This window comes from Pollicipes pollicipes, unplaced genomic scaffold, assembly GCF_011947565.3.
Source record: "Pollicipes pollicipes isolate AB1234 unplaced genomic scaffold, Ppol_2.1 Scaffold_4881;HRSCAF=5763_pilon_pilon_pilon, whole genome shotgun sequence".
Taxonomy (NCBI): domain Eukaryota; kingdom Metazoa; phylum Arthropoda; class Thecostraca; order Pollicipedomorpha; family Pollicipedidae; genus Pollicipes; species Pollicipes pollicipes.
In genome coordinates, this window is record NW_023596576.1 from 7,501,232 (window position 1) to 7,527,919 (window position 26,688).

The 26,688-nt window shown below is 58.4% G+C and overlaps 1 protein-coding gene across 1 annotated transcript in view; it reads left to right on the top strand.

Annotated features, from left to right (window-relative positions):
* Positions 1–474: 474 nt before the first annotated feature.
* Positions 475–26,688, top strand: part of LOC119099719 (uncharacterized) — a 44,772-nt gene continuing 18,558 nt past the window's right edge. Inside the window, exons 1-2 of the mRNA XM_037222782.1 lie at positions 475–510; positions 24,038–24,179. Of these exons, the coding sequence (XP_037078677.1) occupies positions 476–510; positions 24,038–24,179 (177 nt within the window). The 5' untranslated portion in view covers position 475. The remainder of the gene's footprint in view (positions 511–24,037; positions 24,180–26,688) is intronic.

The window sequence follows — 26,688 nt, forward strand, 5'->3', positions numbered from 1 at the left end:
TACGTTTCCAATCCACGTGCTCACGCCTCCGTGGAACGGCAGCGCGTTTTTCCCTTTCGCTGAAGGATGAAGCTGAAACACGAACTCCAAACTAGCTCGTATTAGGCGCGTGGAACAAGGGCACGCGGAGGGCAGACACGCGGCAGGAGCAATAGTAAAGCGTATCCAGTTGTACCACAGGCCACCTGAGTGACAGCCAGCCCTCGCATTCCGAGCACGGTAAACAGCAAGTGTCCCCGCCCGTGCGGCACACGCCGCTCCCCCGTGCCACGTGCCGCACGCGCGTAGTACGCGGCGGCGGCGGCAGCTGGCTGGCTCTGCTGCCGCGTGCCGCCCCAGACTTGCGCAGCTGCGGTACCGTAGTTCGGGCGTCGGCCGCCGCGCGCCGGCGGCGCCACTGTTCGTCCGCAGGGTCCACGGCCGGCGGCTGGCGCGCGCCAGTGAGAAACGGCCGCCGCACGCACGTGCGCCGGGGATGGAGGGACGGCGCCGCCGGGAGCACGAGAGGAGGTGGGTGCCGCCGCCGCCGGATGTTTGGTCTAGCGGCGCTGTTGTCGGCAGGGCGCGGTCGCCGTGGTGTCGCCAGGCAGGTCCAGCCGGGGCCGCCGGCGGCACAATGAAGTTGACGTGTCCGGTCTTGAATGGGGAGTCGATTGTGGCCGGGAATGTGTCGGCAGGGTGGCGCCGTGAACGGGCACGGTATTGTTCGGGGCGGAGACATGGGGGACGGGTATGGACAGCGACGTCGTGCACACTGTATGCACCGGCGACGGAGGGAAGGCAGCTGACTGCGATGCTATCCACGTAAAGTGCAGTTATTGCTGTGTCTAACGTACACTGGCACTGCTACCTTTGCATGGGTGTCGTACAATGTGGGACGGGCGGGCATGACATGAGTGATATTTGTCATGCGTAGGTCACCTGTCGTGCCTGACAGCCGCGCCCGACTAGTTGAGTTGGAGTAATGTGGGGTCATGGGACTGGCTAGCACCGTTGACTGGCTACAACACGTTTGATGCTCTTGACATTTGAAAGGAAGTGTTCCACATTTGTACAGGACTTTGGACTGAAATAGCCATCTTGAGGATAATTCATTGCACTTACAACCCCTGCCTTCTTAAGGCTTAAAACCCCCTAGTTTCTGAGCCACACGCCCGCGAAGACGCGTAGACTATTCCATGCATACTTTTTCAAGTTTACCCAGATATCCATGACACTAGAGTAACGTCATTCAAACCATGCCATTCCACTGGCCATGCGTCGTTAAAAGATGGATGAGAGCATGATTGCCCAGCCGTTCGTATCTGGAGTTCGTGAGCACGATTTCAATATATATATATATATATATATATATATATATATATATATATATATATATATATATATGTGTGTGTGTGTGTGTGTGTGTGTGTGTGTGTGTGTCGGCCGTCAATTGGCTCACATCCGCTGTTGTGCAAGCTGTGCAATAGTCTGGAAATCAGACCAGTAATCAAACAGCTTAAGAAAAGCGTCATAACCGGGCACGTGGATGCAAGTCTGCATCTTAAACCCTCGGATAAATACGCAAGAACACTACGAGAAAGACCAAAACAAGAGCGTTCATGATATCTGGTTCCGCACCCAGCCAACACCGCCGCATGCAACCTCTATGAAAATTTAAAAACTGCAAGTGATTGCTGTCACACAAGGGTTCCGGGACGCAGGCAAACAATGACGTATTGAGCGTGTTTACTGCATAAAGACATTTTGTTGTCTAGAGTGGTTTTTTCCACTTTCAAGTATACCAGCAGCGATACGCGCGCTTGTTTCATTATGTCCGATGTTGGCTTCAATATCTTCAAATGTCTAACATTTTATTTAAACTGAATGTTCTGTTCTCATAGCATTCCCTTTAAGTGAAATGTTCCTCATTTTAAGATATTGAGGCAAGCATCAGATATGCTCTTATACCTATTGGTGTGTTTAAAAGGGCAAGGACTGCTCTAGATAGCGCAATTTCTCTGTGTAGTAAATGCTCTTCTCAATACATCATTGTTTTATTACGCCATCGTGCCTTGCACAACATTGATTGAACGCCAATTGATGGCGGTTACAGGTTGAAAACGTCCTTACTAACCCCACTTATGAACGAATCGACAATTTTATTTTTCTTGCCCTTAATCGCCGCATGGCTTATGGGATGGCAGCATTTGAGAGACGTTGTTGTGTCGCCAAGGATGCCTGGGTGACCTTGAAGAAGTCTCCCCAAAACGCCTGCACGCTTGCGCGGATGTGTAGCTTAGAAATTGGAGGGGCTTATGTCTTAAAAGGGCAGGGCTGTGAACTATACTGAATGACCTTCGAGATGTCTATTTCAGTTTAAAACTGCATACAAATGTTGAACACCCCATTTGTCGGGAGTATTAGATACCCCACGCGATAGACCACGGTCCATTGTTCACATGGTTGGTTTGTAACGACAAATAAACGATCTGTCAGTCGTCGGGTATAATCGGGGGCAAGGGCCTTCGACTGCTGTTCAGAGCATGTTAGACGAAGAGAGCGACGAAGAGATTGGACGACGAACGACACTGACGAGCAGATCGGTCGCGATCTAACACCATCACGTTCTGAGTGTGGATGTCATTGAAAATGATTTCGAAAGCGTACAACGCTATCTCATCATATCCCCCATAACTGTGAGTCACTAGGATAACTTGAAACGTCCCGTCCCTGCACGGGCCCCGTGCGTTGATAGCGGCATCACCGCGACGGGCAGCTGCGATCAGCTGCGGGCCAACCACACCGAGCCGGGCACACGGTCGACATTCCTGGCACATGCGTTCCAATGCTCCGGCTGACATATTTACCCGACACGGGCGGGTCAATGGCCGGGCTGGCGCGGACTGCCCGAGCGTCGGCGTCACATTAACGAAGCCGAAATGTCACGAGGTGCTCAGTCATCCAAACCCGTGCCTGAGAGCGGCGCCGACGGTCTGAATCAGGAGCCCACTCGAACCCGATGACGCCTGAAGCGCCTGACTCGCCAGGCGTGCCATAACCGGCACTGTAAATCATCGGCCCACTATCAGATTCGTGACAACACGCCACAAGGGTGCCCGCGAGGAGGCCGAGCCTGAGCAGGCCGGCGGACCGGCTCGGAGACATCGCAGGCGAACGCCGGTCACCGCCCTTGCCCCTTTCCCCGCCGAGGTGGCTGGCTCGAGTGAGCAGTGCTACTGATCGGAGACATCGCAGGCGAACGCCGGTCACCGCCCCTGCCCCGCCGGGGAAGCTCGGGTGAGGAGTACAACTGATTCGAGATTCCGCAGGTGGACGCCGGTCACCGTCCTCCCTCGCCAGGGAGCTCGGGTGAGCAGCACTGCTGGTCAGAGACACCGCCGGTTGACACCGGCCACCCCCTCCCCGCCGGGGTAGCTCGTATGAGGAGTACAGCTGATTCGAGATACCGCAGGTGGACGCCGGTCACCGTCCTCCCTCGCCGGGGTAGCTCGGGTGAGCAGCACTGCTGGTCAGAGACACCGCCGGTTGACACCGGTCACCCCCCTCCCCCGCCGGGGTAGCTCAGATGAGGAGTACAGCTGATTCGAGATACCGCAGGTGGACGACGGTCACCGCCCTCCCTCTCCGGGGTAGCTCGGGTGAGCAGCACTGCTGGTCAGAGACACCGCCGGTTGACACCGGTCACCCCCTCCCCGCCGGGGTAGCTCGTATGAGGAGTACAGCTGATTCGAGATACCGCAGGTGGACGACGGTCACCCCCTCCCCCGCCGGGGTAGTTCGGATGAGCAGTGCTGCTGAGAGGCTGCGTCGTCTCCCCGCTCCACATTGCTATCGTGCGGTAAGTAAATCAGAGATGTAGGTCGACTCGCGTGCAGCAAGACAGTTTTCTATTAATCCTAATGCCTTCCCTGAGTTTGGCCGCAATCTCTTTGATTCTTGTTATCGCCGGCAGCTCTTCAGCCAGCCAAGCGTGCTGGACACGCCCCTCATATCCCAACGAGCAGCTGATGTGACCAGCGGTTTGAGTCCCCCTACTCAGAAGCTCCAGGACATGCCGACCACCGGCGCGCCCTTGGAGAGTGGCGGACAGCCCCGGCCCGGCGTCACGTCGCTCGCGCCCGGCACTAGTTTGATCCAGCCTGAGGTTCCGGTTAATGGGGCACGTTTACTACCTTCTTTGTGCCGCGGTCTTAATTGCTGTTCGGCCGCCTGGCGATTCTGATTCACGCCCCTCCAGCACATGCTTGGCCTCCAGACCGACACTCTTCCGCCGTCCGAGTGGGAGGGGGATGGGGAGGGGACCGAGCGCGGCGTCTTCGTGACTGACGTCGGTCAAAGTCGCATCAGGACGGCCCAGACATGTCGTGGTTTCAGACAGAGCGTGGTTTGTGATGGACAGATCACCCGTAACTTCTGAATACCGTCTGAGACTCGCGAGCGAAGCACGAGACAGCACGGTAACCTCCATGTCACGAGGTCGCGAACCGAGGAGGGAAAGTGACGCTTCCACTGCGGCGCGGCCGTGTTGTACCATGCGCTACTGCCGGAGCTTAGGCAGCCCCCGGTCCCCGCGTTCTGATGAGATTTACAGCGGCACACGCGGACGGCACCATGGTTCATTACGCTCTGGGATGTATGTGCGTGCGTGTAGTCTGCCACTGCGTTTAGGAATGCAATTTGTATGCATGGTCCCTTCGCATTCACCTCTATTTTTACGTCGAGCTTCATCTTTTGGTGATTTGGGAGGGGGAGAGGGGTAGAGCTATGTGTGCGTTGCGGACCATCCTAATACACGTCTAGTGTCCGAAATCTGACGTGTCTAATGGACTGCTCGGTCACTGTCCCGACACGTCGCGTCTCCGAAGGCGCACCAGCGGTGCCGTCTTGGCCCTGTGTCTGGGCAGTCGTGGGTCGCACCTGGGCACGGCGGCGGTAACATGACAGCAGCCCCCGGGGTGCCATCATGTCCCTGTGTCTGACAGGTTATGGCGCTACGTTTGGACGGTGGCGTCTGTGACACAGCAGCGGCACCTGAGGTGTGCCCAGCGAGGCGGGAAGGGGGCTATCCACACCTCCGACGCCCAGTGTCCGTATCGCTAGGCGTCGTGCATGAGCTTCAACGCCAGCCAAGTATGTGGCTGATAGACATCTCAGGCTATTGAGACGTCGTTTCTGTGCAGCGCACTCGGCTCATGATGTCCGCAGAGCCCGGAGACGTGTCTGCCGCCTTGCTGCCGATTCCATGAGCTGGGGGACGTGTCTGCCGCCCTGCTGCGGATTCCATCAGCCGGGGGACGTGTCTGCCGCCCCACTGCCGATTCCATGAGCTGGGGGACATGTCTGCCGCCCTGCTGCAGATTCCATCAGCTGGGGGACGTGTCTGCCGCCCCGCTGCCGATTCCATGAGCTGGGGGACGTGTCTGCCGCCCCACTGCCGATTCCATGAGCTGGGGGACGTGTCTGCCGCCCTGCTGCGGATTCCATCAGCTGGGGGACATGTCTGCCGCCCCCATTGCCGATTCTATCAGCCGTGAGATGTATCTGCCGCCCTCGCTGTCGATCCCATGAGCCGGGGGACATGTTTGCCACCCCCACTGCCGATTTCATGGGCCGGGGGACGTGCCTGCCGCCCCACTGCAGATTCCATGAGCTGGGGGACGTGTCTGCCGCCCTGACGCAGATTCCATCAGCTGGGGGACGTGTCTGCCCCGCTGCCGATTCCATGAGCCATTCCATATCTGCCGTCCCGCTGCCGATTCCATGAGCCGGGAGACGTATCTGCCGCCCCGCTGCAGATTCCATCAGCTGGGGGACGTGTCTGCCGCCCCACTGCCGATTCCATGAGCCGGGAGACGTGTCTGCCTCCCCCGCTGCCGATTCCATGCCACTGTGTGTCCGCAGCGGCGTGTCCTGGCGGCCGCGGGCCGCGCTCCTCGGCTGACGACGCTGGTGCGGAGTGGCTCGACCCCTCGGACTCCGGAATCGATATCGATCGCTGGTGCCTGCCACCGGTGCGCGGGGCATACCTGGCGCGCCGTCTGCCCCTCCCCTCGCCATCCCCTCGCCCCCGCACCTGCGCTCCACGGCTGACCGCCCGTGCCGCCCCTGCGGCACGCGCCCTCCCCCCACCCCCCCGTCCCGTGCGAACCGGCCGGAAGGAGACGAGCCACTGCGGGCCGGCCGTGATGTATGCCTGCCCGGGGCACTGTTTCCGGCGTCTGTCGGACGGCGACGCCCGCCGGACGGGCTCTGGTTCCGGCCGCAGTGTCCGCGGACACGGGCCATACCGCGCGATCTCCGTGGACATGCGACATTGTCCGGCGCGTTGTCTGACGACTGGTGGGGGCTCGGGCCCCCTTAACCATGCGGGGATTTTTGCGTTTATATTTCCAACGCGCTCTGCCGCTGGAAATGACTGGGATACGAGGTTCAACACTTGACTTCCGTACCTCCAAGACTCGACCCCTTTCAGATGCCGAACAATGGGGTCATCAGTTTCTCGATGAGATGGCGCCATCACCGAGACAGATTCGAGATCAGAATAGACCAGCTGGAATTTCCCCACGGGTCCAAAGTCACTGCGACACGTGCGAAGGCGCTAACAAAACTCGCTTGGAATCTCCGATATGTGGGACTTGAGATTGGCAGGCGCCAGCCGAGTGATTGGGTCAAGTTCACCGCCGTGTTAGCTCGTGGAAGGCCTGGATTGGTCTGGTCCTGCCCGCAGCCATCCGCTCGGTTCATCTTGAGCCGAGATCCGACGTTCAGTCGTCATGCCACAGATCAGGGGTCCATCCATGGTCTGATGGGTCTACGGCGTGCAATGCTATCTACATAGCCCTTCCACCAGCCAGCGCGCCAGTTTGGTGCCAGTTCGGCAGCCAGCCGGTCCCGTGACGGCCAAGTGCGCCAGTTTGGCCGCGGGCCCGGTCAGTGCGCCAGTTTGGCCGCGGGCCGGCGGCAGAATTTGTCCGATAACGCTCCATTATATTCAGACAGATGGCTCGCTCCGATAGGCATTCAAACGGAGGCCGCTTCGACGTGGCCACACACTGTTATCTTGGCCGCCGCCTGTAGAGAGGACCCCCTGTGCCGGTGTGTATGCGCGTGTGGGTGCGCGCGCAGTCGGTGAAATGGCGTGCTGGGGAAATGGCCATCGGGCGCGGCGAAAAATAAGGCAGCGCCGCCGTCCAACCTCCCGCTATAGCCTCAGACACGCCGGTCCCAGCGAGATGGGGCAGATTGCGGCGAGACGGAGGCCTCAGGTCTGACCAAAACAGCAGCAGAATGTCCGCCGTCCGAGCGCAGGCACGGGGCGCACTCCCTTTTCCGCCGCTTCCCAGCTCTGTGCGCCTCTTCCGCTCTCCACCCTCCTCCCTCTCAGTTCGTTCGTGCCGTGTTCTTCCTCGAGACGCATCTGGATATTACGCACGTACTGGAGCATATCTTCTGCACAGCGTGCAGAAGGGTACTTGGTGAGGAATGTGTGGAGCCTGTTTGGAGCCGAGCTAAACCTGGAAAAAAAAACGCCATTCGGGCCGCGCTCTTCTTATGCGTGGTTGAGCAATGCGGTCGCCTTGTTTGCTTCTTGACAGGGAAGCGGACGGTCTGTGGAAGGCCATTAGGACGGATCAGAATCTATGTAGCGAAGGCCTTCACGTATGGCTTGGCACAGGCATCTCCAGACACGCCGACAACTCTGGGATCGTGACCGTGGCTGGGGTTCATGGAAGACATCTGCCGCGTTACCAGGCATGCCTCATTACGCTGGTGGACCCACTGGAGTGGTTCAAGGATATGTCTACCCGGCATGTTGGGGCACCACCCTTTATCAGCGCTCGCATTGCCTGCCGCAGATTGGGTTCGGCCCATATCTTGTCCGCCTTAGGTATGACCTAATTCCCGTGCTGTCCATCGCAGGCTGGTTCCACTTGCATAGGGCGCCTTGCGAATGTGGGTTGGGTCCAACGAAAGTGACGATCAATTTGCAGTGAGTATTTTGTGTTAGATTTCCATTGAACACAGCCCTTACATGGGCAGGGGGAGGGGACGGGAGGGGCAGACGCTGTGTCCCGCGGATAATACCTAACAGCCTACCCGGGACAAACCACACTTAACAATGGTGCATATCTTTGCACTCGTTACCAAACCGTCTTAAAGCAACTCGCGGGAAGCACGTGTCTCCCAGCGGGCGAGGGAACCCGCGTACCGCTCGTGGCGCGGGGAGCACTTCCGGATCTGGGTGGAGCAGGGCCGCCGAAGCACGTGGGGAGACGGGCGGCGGACTGGCGGCCGGCGCGGGATCGATGCGGCCGCAGATCGACGGATGCTCACGCCACAGTTGCGTGCCGGCCGACCGGTACCAGTCCCACCGCCCTGCGATCCCCTGCCGGCCGTTCACGTGAGCGCCGATCGGCATCGAACGCCGCCGCCGCCGCCGCCGCCGCCGCCGGGACTGCGGTGGTCTGTCCGGCCGCCGCGCGTCCAGCGCCGGCCGGTCCGGCGCTGCAGGTGGTCCTCGGCGGATGGTCCAGCGGCGAGGGCGGCTGCGGGAGCGGCGAGCCTGCCTCCAGTCGACGGTGAGGCTGTTGGCCTCGCTCTCGGAAGTAGCATGTGCGCGCCGGGGTGTGCATGGCCGGGGCTATCGTTTGGCGATGGGGTGATTGCGCTAACTGCGAACCCGCCGCTGATGTCAGACCGATGGGGTTTTAAGCCCCAAACGGAGCCGCCATCAGCTCCCATCCGGCTCCTCCCTCGTTTCCAGCGCGCCTTCTCGCTCGCCAGCCACGCACACCAGCGGGAACAGAAACAAACTGGTAACGTCGGCTTCCGTTTACCGTTGTTTGGGTAGCGGTGCGTTGACTGTGTCGGACGCGAGCCGGGCGGGCGGCGATGGTGAGGTGGCGACGTCTGAAGATGTTGTCTACCGACGTCTGAAGATGCGACGTCTGAAGATGTTGTCTACCTATGTCATCTGAAGCTCCATCTGCCTTTGTCCTGACGTGTTCTGCTGTCGATCTTACCGTTGTAGGTGCAGTAGAATGTGGCGATCGCCGTAGTAACTCCGGACGGAAATTCCCATCGGCCAGATAAAGTACCGAAGATCCCAGCCGAATGGGCACCCTGATTTAGTGCCATGAACCTGGCCGGAGAAGTCATGAATACCCTGTCAGGAAGGCGGCTCCGGTCTCTAAATCCTCCGGCAGCTAAACGATTTCGTCTGGGGTTTGGTAAATGGTGTGGCAAAGCCGGTCTCTATGGAGTTTTGTCTCAACGTCATTGCGTGCCTGTGACTACCCGGTGTTCAATGCTTTCGATTCCGCAGTTCACGGTCTGAAAGATGTATCGTGCCGCAAATGTTGCGGCACCGGACCGGCTGCATACCCACGTGCCCAGCCAGCCGATGGGCGGGGCCGGCTCTGGATCGGCGTGGGCCCATTTTTCGCGCCAAACCCAGCAGCGTGCAGCGGCGCGCCGATCGGGTGGCCGATTATTTGCGCGCGCCTTTCTCGCGCCAAATGTGGCACAGCTTGAGAGACCACAGCCGCGACGCCCTAGACATTATATTTTCGTCCGTTATATACGTTCATACCATGAGCTCCGGAGGCGTGGGGCCTCCGTATTGGGGGCCTGCGCATTCCACCTTGCTTTTGGAATGCCATTGCTCTGCGCGTGGGTATACAATCAGCTGAAAATTACTGTGACAGTCTTCTCCCGGATTTTGGGCACTTAATTTTAAAAACATTCTTCTAATTTTTTCGAATTATTTCCAAGCAGCCGGGCCATTTGCAGTACTGAATATACTGATACACAAATGTATCTGCATTATGTTCAATGAGAATTAGGTACCATGGGTGGCGTTGTGTGAAATATTATCTGTGCATAGGTTTTGTAAGATCAGCCTGAAAGGCTTGCTCCCCGGAAGACCTGCTACATGGAATGGTTACGCTCGAAAGACTTCATCCCGGGAGATCTACTACCGGATGACCTAGTGCCGAAAGACGCATGCTAGGGAGACCTACGCTCGAAAGACCTAATCCTGGGAGACCTGCTACCGAATCACTCACTGCCAGAAGACGTCTACGCTCGGAAGATCTACTCCCGGATGACCTACACTCGGAAAATCTACTCCCGGATGACCAGCGCTCGGAATACCTACGCTCGGAAGCCTTACTCCCGGTTGACTTGCGCTCGGAAGATCTACTCCCGGATGACCTAAACTCGGAAGACCTACGCTCGGAAGATCTGCTCCCGGATGACTTGCGCTCGGTAGACCTACGCTCGGAAGCTTTACTCCCGGATGACTTACGCTCGGTAGACCTACGCTCGAAACATCTGCTCCCGGGTGACTTACGCTCGCAAGATCTACTCCCGAATGACCTGCGCTCGGGAGGTCTACTCCCGAATGACCCGCGGTCGGAAGATCTCCTCCCGGATGACACACGCTCGGTAGACCTACGCTTCGAAAATCTATTCCCGGATGACCCACGCCCGGAAGACCTGCGCTCGGAAGGCCTTTTGCCGTCTTACTTTTTATCTAAAAGGATTTGCTCGAACTAGATCCACTTTTCAAAAGAACCTGGCAGTCAGACATATATAACAGGATAGCACCGCTTCTCGGCCTTGTTGGGCCTCCGGTATTTCTATTCCGTTGATGGGTCCTCTTTTTCATCACTTGGGGCAATTTGTCGACCAACAGAGCCTGATGATGGCCATCTTGGACCTTATTTGGGGCAGATTTTGTCTCCTGCGAACTTTAAGGGTCATCCTTTTGATTTTAAGGCTTTCCATATGTGGTTCTGTGTCGCTAATTTGGAGCTTCTGGCGGCATAATGGGACCTCCTAAAATTTCAAAGGGGGCATAATTATGTATTTCCCCATAAGCAAATGGCGGGGGAACTCCCCATCTCTCCTCTGCCCGGTGGTGCTGCCGCCCCTGAAGCAAAGAAAGACCTTCAAAAATCTTATGACTCGATGAACCTGTACAATAAGTAGTCATAGATTGGGTATGCCTCGAGTAGGTCTTTTGAGTTAATTGTTTTAGAAATTGTTCTTACCGCGGTAGGTTTTCTGAGTGTAGGTCCTTTGGCGTTGATTTCCCGAGCGTTTGTATTTACAGCGGTATATCTTCAATGAAAGGAAACAACCTAACGCAGGTGTTTGACCAAACTGGATAGCCGCGAATTCTGGTAAGGTGTCGACTGTGACACCAATGACGTCGTTGCACGGTAGTACACCCGATGTGTATTCTGATGCGATTGTTGGAATATTACACCGTTAAGAACGCCCTGGAGGCGCTATTCTAATGCCGGTAACGCAACTGTTTGGGTGTCATGTGACGATGCCCCACGGATTTTCCAACTGCATGCGCATGGGTATGCAGCCCATGCGCATACCCACGCTCAGAGTCCCGAACGTGGGTATTCCAGGAGTGGTCATTCCGGGCACTATGGCTTCCGGGCAGTGGGTTTTCCAAAAATAGGTCTATCTTCCCCACCCATGTTTACCGAGCCGTTTTCCAAGTTTATTTCATTCATACATAGGCTGTCAGCTCCGTCTTAGTTACGACACTCCCCGTCCGATCTTGGTTTTATGTGGACCTGGTGGCGTCTAACTGTGGTATGACTAGTGGAGAAAATAATATAGCTGGTGCACTTCAAGCGAAACCTTCTATGCTTGCCATCGCTGGTATCTTATTCGTATTACCCCCCTCCCTATTGCGCTCAGGTTCTGATTTTGTTATGTGCGTATATGCTTATCACATGAAGCGCTTTCTAAACCGGCAGTGATTGCACACAATGCAATAAAGTTAATATTTATTTTCAGAGTGTCTGGAGTCGTGAGTACATCGCCAATAGCCAGTTTATTTCTACCAATGCCGCCGATGGACTGCGGCCTGATCTGCTGCTTACTTCTATACCCTCGCGTGCTTATAAGACGAGTGGAACTGTGCGCTGATTAACGGCCAATTAACTCTAAGCCTTCTCCCCTGGTTATTTTTACCTGCATCGCAAGGTCAAGAAGCGTGTATACGTCAGGTCCAGTGACATTTACGGCTTGACATACAAGGACTGGACCAATCTGCTGTACAATCTTCCTTTTTTCTTTTGGATGAGATGTCTCACATTTTTAGGATTCAAATAGTCAATCCATCAACTATTATAATTTACTCACTCTTAGCAAAGAATGTAAAGCTATTTGTCAACTCCTTTATTCATAGTAGCTTAGTAAAAAGGATGACGAATGCTATGGTGAGCATAATCAGCAAAATACGTGCGCAACTCAGAAAACATAGATGCTTTCCACCAATAGATCGGTCTTAAAAGTTAGTATGGTCAGCCACACCACGCTCAAGTCGAGGCTGATGCCATCACTGTCATACCTGCAATACCGCATTCTTCACCATGCTTTTATGAGGATTTATGCATAAGGTTATTGGTTCGAGAAGGCTGCACTCCATAGTTATATTTTTTGTTTCGTTTTGTCTCACATTCACTTGGCTTGTAAGATATTCTGAAGTTAATGATCGTACAGATTGGATGCGTCGTAAAATAATCGAAAGAGACTCCCATTTTATGGACTGTCGGTCAAAGTATGCTACTCTCAGGGAACTGTCGCGTCGCTGTCGAGGCCCAGTCGCACTGTCGCGTCGCTGTTGAGGCCCAGTCGGTGGGCCGTTGGCTTCATATCGACATGGACTCATTGGTATCCGAACCGAACACTGAGACCGCAGCCTGATTTCTTCTGAAAAATCGCGGGCCCCTGACCCCATCCCCGCCAGAAGACCAGTGGTGAGGGACCCCAGCCGTGCCAGGGCACCTCGGGGCCTGGGCCTCCCCTCGCCAGGGGCCTCGCCCCCCCCCCCCCCCTCCCGCGATGGTCTGCAGACTGGCAGGTCGATCCGCCCCGGGCTGACTCACTGCTAGGACTGCTGACATTGGGCCGTCATGAGCTCTATTTCGAGGCCTCGTGATTGTTTATGACGGTGGCGGGGGCGTCAGATGACAGAGTCGGCCGGAAGCCCGCCGCCCCGGAGCCTAGTCCGTCCGCGGCGCAGCGCCGTGATCGGCCGCTGTCGCCCAGCGCGAGGTCACGGAGAGCGCCACTGTGCGCCGATGTGCGCCAAATTGGTGGCTCGGACCGGTATGGTGTGTTGGCTACATGACGGTTATCAGCGCGGCGTGCGGCCAAATCACGGGGAGTGTGCTGTCTCCGGGTGCTGTCGTGTTTTGCCCCGAAGTAACATGGAACGTGATTGGTTGTGCCCCGAAGTAACATGGAACGTGATTGGTTGTGCCCCGAAGTAACATGGAACGTGATTGGTGTTCGTTGTTCACGTTTCAGTGAGATGCTGGGCGTGATGGGGAGGAGGAGGGGGGGGGGGGGGGGGGGGGGGTCTGAATACGAATTATGCACAGCTTCTGAGCTCGAGAAGCTGTGTTTAAGTGTTGGTCTGGCAGGGGTGGGCGTACGTACATAATAGCCCGGGAACACGTGCCGCGCTTTCCGCTACCAAATTTGTGACATGTATTGGTATACACGCGATTAGATGCTTCCAGTTAAAAAGTCAGGTATGCTTGTAAAAATCCCAAAGAACGAACATACGACATTGATTTACGACCAAAAAATTGTCAACTCGGTTTTCAGGAAAACCTTTGACATGTGCCCCCCCCCCCCACACATTGTGAAATCCTGCGTATATCCCTTTGGTGGAGCAATCGTGATATACAGGGGCTGCCAGGTGCCTCCCACCCAGGACGATGGAATGTGCGCGACTGAGATCCATTCACACTCAAATGCATTACCATGGGTAATGAGAGCACGCGGGGTAATTGTTTTGCCCCCAGTTTCTCTCCATGGAGAGGTCGTGGAAACGCATAAATCCGCAGTTACCGGAGCAAAGGTGAAATCCATTGTGTAACGGCCCGCCTCGGCGGCAGGAAGCCATTAGCGGTAATGAACTGTCCACGGGTCGCACTGAGCAGGAGGTGTGGCTTGGCTTGGCCGGGTCCACCGGCCGCTCGAGCTGCAGGCCGGTTCACACGCGCCGACCGCCTCCGGCGGGGACCGGCAGGGTCCTCCGCTGGCGGCGTGAGGGCTCCGGGGCTGGCAGCCGGCGCCGCTGCCGCCGTGTCCTGTGCCGCCTCATTATGCCGATTATTAAAATTGAGCAATTGTATGAGCTGGTGTCAGATTAATTTACCTATTCATTAGCTTGATGTATGGTATTTCGGTATTCGTCTGGGTGACGGGAAGCCAGTGAGCGCCGCCCATTCGTTTCGCCTCAGAAAGGTCAGAACGCCTCGGGCATAACTTTCAGAAGCGTTAAGGACACTGCCTACTGGCCACTCGGCTTGTGAATTCGTCAGAAAAGGAAAGGCTGCTGCCGGCGAATTACCAAAGTGCTCGTCACCTGTTCAATGACCATTTACATAATCGAAATAGACCGGATTTCTCAGATTGGTGCGGTTACGTAATCGAATCGTAATACCTTATTATTATAACCAAATAATAATACCTGCTGTCATTAGGCGACCATGGCCCTTGCTGTGCGTCTCGCTTATCGACATCATTTAATTGTAGTCAAGGTCCTGCGGGGGCTCAATCACCAAACCGCCTTCAGCTTTAATTGCGGGTAGGTGTCTTCCGTTGCGGCCGAATGTACTAACCGAATGGCCAGCGGGTACTAGCCTCCAGAGACGACTTTTTCCAGTCTCCTCTCCTCGGAACCACCGGCATCCCAGCGGATATCACGCCTAATTGAGCACCAGCATGCCCTGGCCAATCATTCTTCGTACAGGGCGAAGACAAGCGACAAGACAAGACTCTATCCTCTGGAACTCTTCTCCTCTCTCTCTCCCTCTCTCCCTCCCTCCCTCCCTCCCTCACTCCTCCCTCACTCTCTCCTCTCTCTCTCTCTCTCTCTCTCTCTCTCTCTCTCTCTCTCTCTCTCTCTCTCTCTCTCTCTCTCTCTCTCTCTCTCTCTCCTCTCTCTCTCTCTCTCTCTCTCTCTATCTCTCTCCCTCTCTCTCCCCTCTGGACCTGTCGGCGCCCCATATTGGACGTCAAGGCTCCTGACAGTTCGACAAGGCCGTCTGGCATGCCCACACCGGCTCCACAGCGTCCCCAGCACCGCTGGACAACGAATGACTTTGGAATCAAGTGCGAATGAATAGCCTCCGGAAATGCCCGCCTTCCGCACTGGCCATTCGCGCCGCGTTACTGCCAGCCGCCAGTCAGGCCTGATTACTTCCTGCCGGCCCGCCGGCGCGGCTGGGCTGTGTGCGGTGCGTTCCGGGGCAGCTGCCGAGGCGCCGGCGCGGCTGGGCTGTGTGCGGTGCATTCCGAGGCAGCTGCCGAGGCGCCGGCACGGCTGGGCTGTGTGCGGTGCGTTCCGAGGCAGCTGCCGGGGCGCCGGCACGGCTGGGCTGTGTGCGGTGCGTTCCGAGGCAGCTGCCGGGGCGCCGGCGGCCCGAGGAACGGCTCTGCACAGACCCTGCGTCCGCCGCTCGGCCTTGTTAAGTCTGGGGGTGTGAGCTGCGTCTCTGCACGACAGAGCTTCTGGGGTTTAGCATTAGTAGGATCAGACGTCGGTGCAGGACTTTGCGGGCGTAATGCTGTGAGCACTGGCTTAATTTCGGCACATCAGATATTAGACAACGGATAAGCCTGGGCTGATCCATCGCGAGTTAGGATCTCGTCTGCTACGCTCTGTAGTGCTATAAGCCCACGCAGCCTACGCTGCGTGTGAATGGCACACATTCCGTGCCGTTGTTCCAGACGTTATCAAGCGCAGACGCCAGTCACCTGGGTCTGCGTGCGCGCATGCGCAGGCTAACGCATTGGTACAGTATGCAATGCGGCCATCACAGTCACGGAGCAGACGCAACTTCTGCCGTTCGTAAGCGCATTCTCTACTTCATAGAAATTCACGGCCAAATATGTTCCTCAGACGCTTGCCACAAGCGAAATATGGCTGTCGTCAGTAGCTGATTGCTATGGTCATATATGCCACTAAGTTCATTTTTAGCTTACCAAATGTAGCCGTGTTATTTCTGCCGTTCTCGATCCAGTGTTTTGTGCTAGCTGGCGCTGTGCGGATCGCCCAGGCCGCTGAAAACAACAGTGGCGCTGCAGTGGCGACAGCAGCAGCAGCCGGCGAGAGCGCGCGTTAGACAACGCTGCAGCGTGTCTTTAGCCGCAGTCGCCGGTGGAAGACGCGTTAAGTTCTTTTTTGGAACGCCTCATGCCTTTCAGGCTTGCGAGGAACACAACTGACCGGCCGGGCCGGGCTGCTGTCCGTAAGGCGCGCAGTGACCCGATGAGCGCGCTGGAGGACGCCTAGTATCAGATGTCTGCCTGAAATATGGGCGATGTATAGATTGCTTCTATTGTTTATGCAGATATGTACAGAAACGGCGAAACTTTACATAAACATACATAACATAAAACTTTGACTTATGTCAAGTGAATCAATCGGTGACTCTAAAATGCCAGGCGCGCTAGGTGCGCACTATGCAAGAGCCGGTTAGAGGCCAGGATATCTCGACATACCAGAGCTAATTCCCTAGAAAGAACCCCATATACAGAAAAATCCACAAACATTTTTTTCTGTCAGCAAGATTCCTGTTGTGCTCAAAAGCGCCCATCCGTAACATTATGCGCAAACGGCGCGTCGTTGTTCGCCCAATACACCCCATACTATGTAACACTGTTTTGGCGCACCCGTGGGACCGGCCACAGAGCAGTGGGCCTGCGAGCAGTGCCAAAGCCAACCACGGCAACCGCAGCATCGCCTCAAAATGCTTCCAACCAGTGTCCAGCCGCACTAAGCACTTCCCGGATTCCGGGCGCCACGGCAGACGCAGTCAAGGTCGTCCTCCAGGGACCGGACCACGACATTCTGGACCGCGTCTTAAAATCGCGAGGTACTTACTATCCATACATGGCTTCTGCTCCCTCTCCACCCCTTCCACCAAACATCACACGCCCCCCCCCCCCCCTGCAATCCGTGCCGTTGGACGAGCTGTGCCTGGCCGGCAGCCGGGGGCGGTTTGACCTTGCGTGACCGACGGTAACCCTGCCACGGGTGTCGGCACACGGTCACGGCACACACGGTCACGGCACACCTGAACGGCACAATGGCACGTCACAGCCGGCCGGTCCTCCAGCGGTGCCGCCGACCTCCGGCCGCGCGGCCGTCGCGACAATCCGTGGAGGTGACTCCAGGGCTCGGCCGGGGGTGACGAGACCAGCGCCGGCTGCCATCTACGGCAAGAACTGGACGACGGGTCTGTGTCCCGCCTGTGACCAAGGCCCGGTAGCGGGTCCTGCGTCTCTTCGCGACCTGGGGCCGGCGAGGGGTCTCGGCTCCCGCCTGGGACCAGGGCCCGGTGGGGGTGTCGGGGCTCCACTGGGACCAGGTCTCGGTGGTGGGTCCCGTGCCCCGACTGAGGCCGGGGCTTCCTGGCGTGTCCGGTGACTCCAGGTTCAACGACGACACCGGCACCAAAAACGTCATAAAAAGCAAACAGCAACACGAGTCGCCTGCTGCGCACAGTGCATCACAACACTGACAGCGATTGAAACGTCGTTTTTATGACGATGAGGCGGGTTGCTGAGCTGTTTCAGTTGGTAGGCAGCGCGATGACGGGAGGCCCGATGGTCGCCGTCGCCGGATTCCCGACGTGCCGAACCGAGGTCGATCGACCACCCACGTGTGCAGCAGGACCTCGGGCTGACCTGCAGACATCCGGGACTGTTTTGCAGCCAGATCACAAGCTAAGCGGTCGGTATTGGAATTGTCCGCCGGCCGCTGGTGGGCCGCCGGTCACGGCGACCCATCTGCCGTTCCGGACAATACCGCGCGGCGCCGGCTGTTTGCATGATGAGCTGCCGACGATGAGATCGGACTCCCAGGTCCTGCATGGCGCAGATGTGCCGTCGGACTCCGACTGCGCACTCCGACTCGGGCGGTTAGGGACGAGTCTACGGACTGGGAGTCGGTGAGTCGAGCCGGCAGCACATGGCGCTTCCGAGTCGAGCTGCACGGAGTCCAGTCCGTAGCTGAGACTCCTGCGTGCCCCGACTCGCTCCCATCCCCCACCCTCTCCGTTCCCTAGTCCCGGATGCAGATGAGTCCAGCCGGTGGCCGGGTCCGGTGTCCGCCACCGGCGGCAAAAACTGGCGCGGCGGCGGCGCACGCGGCGCAGGAAGCCGCGCCGCCGGCCGGCCTGTCCGGGCCGGCGGACACCCGAGAGCGAACGCCGCAGCCGGGACGGCCCGGAGAGCCGGGGCGGCACCGCTGCCGACCGGACGACGACCCCCAGCCGGGAAGGGAGCGACATTCCAGGGAGGACCGCAGGCGACCGCTGCGGTCAGCTGCGGAGGCCGCTCCCCGGCCTCCCAGGCGCGCGGCAGTTCTGCACGCGGCGCGCTCTGCCCAGCGCGTGCGTGCGGTTTTGTACCGCTGCACAGCGGAGGTGCCGGCCGGTGACGGCTCAGTTGTCCCAGCTCTTTGCGCGCTGAATGAATTGCACTGTAAGTGCCGCGAAAGAATGTAGGCTGGACGGAGCGGTCAAAGGCTTTACCGGTTGTGCATTGAGGTATGTAGCGCCCATCTGAGATCCCCTGTGTGGATTGGAGTATGAAGGGCCCATCTAAGATCCCTGTGATGGTCACCTTTGGTATTCATATGACCACAGTATGGCGTAGTAAAAGACGCCCCCGCCATAAGACGCATGTGGGATTTACGACACGCGCTCTCTCACGCATGCGCGGCGCGTGACGCGTGGCGTGCTTGGCGGCGTGACATTGCGTAAGAGGCCAGGGCGCGACGGAGGTCACGGTAGCAGGGTCGCCTGATGAGCTGCTGTCAAGAGGCCTTTCTTCGGCGACCCTGATCGACTTTTGATTTCCAGCGACGGGATAATCGATATCATGGGAATGTAAGTGGCAAATGGGAGCGTAACGCCTGGGGCCAGCGCCATGCCTGCTGTCCAGCTCGGGGGCAGATTCGGGATGGCAGCTACCACTGTGAACTTGATTGTGTGGCTGATCAGGATCTCCGCCATTGGGGTCAAAGAGACCGTTGGAAATTGCCTGGCGACCTGGGATCGCTGCGACCAGACTCAACTGATCACAGCGGAGCAGCTGAGACCGCGCCCTTTCCAGCGAGGTTTGGGTTTGGAGAGCAGTCGGAGTCCCCACCTCCCCGCACGGGGGTCGAGCAGAACGCCTTCGCCGGGATCCGATAACAGAGCCCGACCCCGCGCCTCACCATGTCGCTGCGCGCCGACCAGCTGGGACCTCTGAAGAAGCAGAAGCTCTGCCGCCAGCCACGCCCGCTGCCACGGTCACGGGAACCCTCGGGAGCCGGTGCTCCTCTGGACACCTGATCGAGTGCTCTGTGCGGCCGTGCTCTGTGTTCAGCCGCGGTTCTAATCCACTGGAGCGGGGCCTCGCCAAGCGGCCGATAGTTCGTGGCGCGCTGTCATCTTGCCTGAATTCCTCGCGGCAGCACAACAGCAGAAGTTTCACGTCTGACACATGCCGCCTGTGACTTGGATGAATCGGTTAATTACCGAGTGAGAGCGCGCACATTATCAGATTGATCCGCAGCCTCAAACCAATGCTGTAACCGCTCCCTGGACAGGCAACACGTCGGCAATAAACCAATACGGGCCCGTCGCGGGAGCCACTGGTCCCCAGCGGCCTGAGTGGGATGTCTTGTTTGATCCTTCCCTCACCCCTTAATTCGCGCCGCTACCACAGCAAACGCCGCCGTGGCCCGTCCCGTAATGGGCCGCCGGCCGGCGCGCGTAATCAGACGGGGCGAGCGCCGCTTCCTGCGCTGGCGTGGGAGCCGTCACTCGCGCTGTGACGGCGCCGGCGTCACCGCCGCACGCCACCCGGGACCGGCGTCTGGCAGGCCGGGGTCAGCCAACGCCTGGGCGGGGCGCCGTGCGAGGCGCGTGGGCTTGCTGCCCCGGCTGCTCGCGCTGGGACGCCCGCCCCTCGGCGGGGGGCGGCAGGCGTCGAGGTATTGACGGGCGGTGGCTGGGGGCAGTCCTTGACCTGATGGGGGAGGGGAAGGTTATGGAGGGGCGGATATGATGACAGATCTATTGACGTCTCGGCTGTAATCGCTCTGATGTTCACACAGCTGACAGGGAGACTCACACACGCAACAGAACGAGTACTGCGCATTGCAGTCACGCATTTTGGTAGAGATACGCCAAACCTTTCGAGAGAAGGGTAGGCAGCGACGCTAGCTACACTCCGAAACATGCTGCAACTTACCTTCTACAATGCCTCAACTAGAACAGGACCAATTTGAGATGCTATAGTACAAACGTGAGGAATGCATGCTTTTATTACGCATGGATGGCAGTGGGTAATTGTGACCATGAACGTTACAAACGGCTACGGTTTGTGAACGTCATGTTGCGTTGAGAAGGCAAATGGCACGGCAGCCCCGGTAATCTCACGCTTGACTTACACTGCCTGTCCACTCGGAGCACCGACTGCCGTTGGAGACGTCCGGGACGGGCCGCGAGCGAAGGGCACGGCAGTGACGCCGGGTTTCCACCCGCACAGCGGGACAGGCCGAGGCTCGCGGGCCCTCGCGTGACCCGCACCTGCAGCGCCATTGTACTGGGAGCAGGGCCGCGGGCGCTGTCAGCTCCGCCGAGTCGGCGGCGTGTCATCCGCGAGGCCGACACGGTCTGATGGGCTCAGCTGCGGGCCCGCTCGGCAGCGGGCCTCGTGCGAACCGGCGCTCGCTCCCCGCTGACCCGCCGCCATTACTGCGGACCGGGCGCCGCTCCACGTACGGGTTCGGCTCCGGATTTGGTGCAGCTGCAGTGTTGCAGAGCGCGGCGCAGGCAGCTTTCCTCGCGTATTGTTTTGGCGGGTGAATGTGGGGCTCCTGGTGATCCGGTGCATCATTCCGTATGAATGCGGCATAGCGTGCTGCGTGCTGATTTGAACAAACCCCTGACGGGCTGATGATGGTCTGCGTGTTTCCCTGACGCGCTTGTGTGCACCTATTGAAGTCAGGAATAGCCTCTGGTTAGGCTGTTTTGGTCACTTTTCCATGCAACACTGCAGCAAAGATGTTTCAGAGGTAGCAATTTATGACAGGGAGAATGCAACCAATTGACCGGCATGGGTCTTAAGCTGGGGTTTCTCAGCACTAACTTTTTGTACCTGCGGCCTCTAACTGTTAGAGCCCGCTTGCACGCTGTAGCCATCACCAGCATGTGTTCATGTTACTCGTCTCAAAGACATAGGTGTAATGCTGTGCGCATCTCATGGCATGGGAGTTGAGTTTCTACAAATTGCTGCACGCTTCAAAATGTAAAATGCCCAGTTATCATCTGACAATCTCCATTTGCCTTCCATATCTCTGAGTGATTTGAATCTCGATAAACGATCCCATGACTTCGCGATGACGGAAACTACTGGGATGCATAATTGTACTTTATCCTCGGCCACTACCCGATGTCGATGTGATCATTGGCAATTTCAGATGTGGACTGCGCCATGTCGAACACGCAGACCACATTGCCGCAAAACTACTGTAAAATAGATACACCAGTCGCAGGTGAATCGTTCCAGTTTATGAAGACAACCATAATTGAAGTGACGGTGCTAAAACAGGAGCATATTCAGCCTTCTCATTGTGATTTAGTGGCCATGAAAAGACGGAAGCCAACGACGGCTGGAAACGAGCGGGTCCTCAAACCAAACTGCCCCAGCAGGTCCTCAAACCAAACTGCCCCAGCAGGTCCTCAAACCAAACTGCCCCAGCAGGTCCTCAAACCAAACTGCCCCAGCAGGTCCTCAAACCAAACTGCCCCAGCAGGTCCTCAAACCAAACTGCCCCAGCAGGTCCTCAAACCAAACTGCCCCCGTGGTCAAAACAATCAGTGAGAAGCACTGCTGTTTATAGTCACGACATGGACTCGCCATGACCTCATCCTCCGTGGCCTGACCTGACGGCCTCCGTGACCTGCGGAACACGCCCAGTGACCTCTGAGTGGGCCGGCGTCGGCGACACTGACCGCCGTCTCAGGCTGGGTCAGAGGTCATGTGGCTGACATTGTCGCAGTATTGTGGGGCGGGCCGCTTTCGGCGTTGGCCGCTGCCTCCGATCGGCATGATTCCCCTGTTTTCGCTAACCTTGTCCTCGATACGAAGGTTTGAACCAATCACAGGGCTGTGCCACCGAGTTCAGACAATTGTTCGCATGATTGGTCGCTGAAATATTGGATAGGCGCTAGCCGCGATAGCGCAGGAGGGGGTGGATTTAGCTCCGGCGCGGTATCTATCTATCTATTGCCGCTGCCCACGTGACAGAAGAAATGGACAGCCACTGCGGAGGCGTTCGCTTTGATTGGTTACATACAGGGCAGTATATCTTACGCTCACCATTCCGTTTTTACTTCCAGCCTCTCGTGAGCCATGAACACTCTAATATGAACACATGGACCACTGTGAGACCGGGAGTGTCTGGTGATGAAAAGTTATGTCCTGAAGAGTCTGCCTAAAGTCTTACCACAGGCACCACTGTGGTGGGAGAGTGCCTGACCAATGCAGACATTTTGATAGTCTCCTCTGGACCACTGCGTTTCCATCTTGCCTCAAAGACTTCAGCCAAGGGGTTCCGGTTCCGTAGAGATCACGTTGCCCGCTACCGGATGGAACGTATTCTCCAATATAGGTGCCACGATGCTCCGTATGGTACAAAGTAATATTCTGCGTGACGGTTCAAATAGAACAACCTACAGTCGTGAGAGATTCAAGGAATTTCTTCTCGACTTCAGCCATTTCGTCCTGCTAATTACAGGCACCATGTCCGTCACCGAACGCATGGCTCCTAGTGCAGCGTGCGGCGGTCGGCGTGTCCGCGCCAGGAGCTCGGCAGAAGCACGAGACACGCACGCTCACACCACCACTGCCGCAGAGAAAGTCGGCATCACGGGCGGCCCGTTCCCCAGCTGTGGTTCCGCCCGGAGACCCGTGGGTGAGGCGGACGGGACGCTCGGCCCCGGGGAGCAGGTGTGGCGCGCCCGTCGCGTGACGACGGCTCCTCCGACACCCGACCCGGCTCCGGCCACCGCCGCCGCCGCCAGAAAAAGGAAACGCAGACGCCGCCGCCGGCCACCCGCCGGACGGGTCGTCGCGCCGCTGCGGTCACGGCCGCCGCCGGCCGCCGTCGGGCCCCGCGGGCGCCGGCTGCCCCGGGCCAGGTGGTCGGAAGGGGCCGCCGCTCCGACCACAGCCGCCGCGTCACGTGATCGGCATCTCCCTGTCTCGGCGAATCGGGGGCCCTTTCGCTGTCGCGTATCGCGCCGCGCCGATCAGGCGTGGGAGCCTCTGCCGGCGTTCTGCGGATCCGCGCCTCAGAAAAACCCGGCGAGGAAGTCGCCCCTTCGTCCGCGGCCGCCGGTTGGCGCGAGTCTCGGCCGCCAGGTGGCAGGACGGTCGCGCGACCGAGCGCCGTCCGTACGCGTGCGGTGGTCGCGCAGTGTTGGTGTGCGCGTGGAGCGGGGAGGCCGTGGGCAGTGCGGGCGGGCACCGTGTTTGTCGTCTGGAGCCCGAGACCGAGGTGAGCAGCTGAGTGAGCCCCAGCCCACCTGACTCGCGGCCGCAGCCGACAGCCCGGCACCGTGCGACCGAGCGTGAGGGTTATGTGCCGTCCCCCTCTCCCGCCCGTCACCAGCCGACCGGAATGGCGCGGCAAAAACGCACCCCTCACCAGCGACAACGCACGCAAATGTGGTCGGCTGACACAGCGGACCAGCGGCTGGTCTGAGCGTGCTTCGCCAGGACCAACCCCGGTCATGTTTCAGTCCCGGTACGTGGAGGTCCTAGTCTGCTGTCGTTCCCGGCCCTGGTCCCGATGGGTCTCGGTGCCTGTCCTGGCTCTGGTGTCGTCCTGTTCCGGTTCCGGCGCGGTCCGCGCTGGTCCCCGCCCTGTCCGGCCCTGCCGCGGCCCGTCCGTAACACCGCACCGCCTGGTTCGCAGGCGAGCGGACGCCATGCTGGTGGACAAGAAGCGGGCCTCGCGGCCCTCCTCCATGGTCTTCGCCAACTACGGCCAGCTGAGGACGCACGACGACCTGCAGTCGGCCGGCTCGCCGACCTCCGCGCCGCGCGACAATCGTGAGGTGGGTCCCGCCTCGATGTTTCCGTCTGGATGCCTCGATGTCTCCGTCTGTATACCTCCGCCTCGATAGCTTCTGTCTCGAGACAAGGCGAGACCCTCCCCCGCCCCCTCTCTGCACTGGGTAGCATATCGCGCTATCATGGTTTGGACTAGATAGGAGTGTTTGCCCGGTGCGTTACAACTCGTGAGTCACACGCAAGATTTATCATGTTTGCTGAGCTGTCGGTAATATACGTTGTTTACTGGGAATTATATAGGACATCGCTCTGTTGAGGATAGACCGTATTCCTGTCAGGGGCGTGGGGCGTAGTCATAAACATTCCATGAGTCGAGCAGAGCGGCACACGGTCAATACTGCCCCAGGTGTTGTGTCAGCCCAGCTGGCATGGGCCCAGCCCGGTTCTGTCTCTCGCCTCCCGTCCCCCGGCGCCGAGCCCGCCGCCGCTCGCCGTCACCGTCCGTCCCCCGGTGGTGACGGGACGGGCTCACCAGGTGGGTGGCGGCCGCGGAGCGCCGCAGCTCAGCGGAGCCGCCCCCGCTCCCGCCTCCTCTGTGGGTTACGAGGCAGCCGCGTGCCGGCCGCGGCGCCGGACGGATTACACGCTCGTGCCGCCGCCCCGGGCTGTTGACACCGCTCCGACACTGCAGGGGCTGACCAAGCGCGCCGCCGGTCCGGAGACAGGATTAGCGGAAGTTACGGGAAATGGAATTAGTCTCGGGGACGGGCCGGTGGTAGAGTTTTATCGTCTTAAAACATACCATGCCTGGAATACATGGATGGAGCAACTATTCGGGCAATTTTACCATCTTAGATTCTTTGACGAGGTAAACCGTCTTAGAACATTGTAAGGGCTGTACGTCTTAAAACAAAAACGAAAAAAAAACATTAAATTCAAAGGAAGAGTAACGATTCGGAAGGGAGGGTGGCATATGTGGCTTCCCGTGAAAGAAACGCTCCGCGCCCCGACAGCGGTTTTTGTAACGGACTTCGTACGTTTGATCAAGAGGCGACCCTGAACGAATCGTGAAGTCTCATTTGAGGTTGACAGCTGGCGACGGAAGGCTGGCAGCGCGGCAGAAGGAGGCTCCCCTCCATTACCCACTTGAGCGCGTTAGACGCCGCCTGCTGAACACGCTCCCAGCTGCCGGGGCGCTCCGTGCACTCTAGACAGCCAGATAGACGGCGACGGGTCGGCTGCGCCGCGGCGGCGCCCACGCCTCTTCCCCGGGCCGTTCCACCCGGTCCGGCCCCCTCGAGACCGCCCGACTGACGCGCTGGGGCCGCCGCCGGCACTTGACCGCCCGGCGGGGTCACGTTGCCGGCAGCCGGCCGCCGCCGGCAGCTGGCGGGCCGCGCGATAAGGGCCCGCCGCGGCAGCTCGCCGCTCTCGACCCGTCCTGAACAAACACGCCGCCGGCCGGCCGCTTTGTCTCGCCGGCCCGCTGGCCGTGTCGGGGGCGGAATGTGGCCACGCGGCGACCGTTTGGACAAGAACCGCCGCTGGGTGGTGTACTGACGCTGCGCCGGCTGTGGGGTGCGGGACCGCCGCGGGCCCGTCCACATCCCGCACCTGCCCCCGGAGCCGCTCCGACGTCAGGCCGGCCGGCGGGCCGCCAGCGGGGCTCGCGCTCGGTGGGAGCGACACCCCGCGGCGGTGAGCGCGTCGGGCTGGGGGAGCCCGTCACAACCGAGCTGGAATGGAGGGCGGTGCCGGGCTGCGAGGATTGACGAGCGGGATTATGCGTGCGATGCGCATCTTCAGAACGAGAGGACCTCTTCTCGGGCGCGACGCCCGGTCTCCGTGATTTGTTGCGAACGAAAGTGGCACAAAAACCCACGGCGTCCGCAAACATGTGATTACGATTGCCGTCGGGGAAGGCGAGGGCACTGTTTACGCGGGGCGTGTTGGTCAAACACACGGGAGACAAAGATGAGATAACGAGGCACTATCGACTGTGAGGCAATCGTGCACACGTTTAACACAGGCGCACCTTGTCCGGCGCACGCAGATGCGAAGCAAGCCGTTAATCTTATGCAGAGGGCGTGTGCGGTGGGAGTCAGGCTCGCTGAAAGTACGGAGCTGCCCTCAGTTAATGCTGATGCTTCACGGGTGTAAACAGCCAGCAATTATGCAGCACCTCGACGCAGACACCGAACGCAGTTGATATATGCACTGGTGTTTGAAGGGTGATGCATATTAAGATGCTCACATTCTTCCAATTGCGATTGAATCGTTCTTTCGCGTTTGCGAGAACGGCCCAGGATGACCTGAATATTTAACGTGGTAGATGCAGGATTGTAAGTCTAAAGGCGCGGGGTTGTGATTTCCGAAGTAGTTTTGTGGCAATGATACAGCTTGTGCCATGCCGTGTGGTCCATGAGTTATTGTCCAAAGCATTTCCCCACTCCACAGCACAAACGTCATTTCATTTGGCAATGCTACATTGATATTTTCATTGTTATTTCTTCGCACAGTGTCCGCTGAAGGCACGTACCGGCACTGAATCCG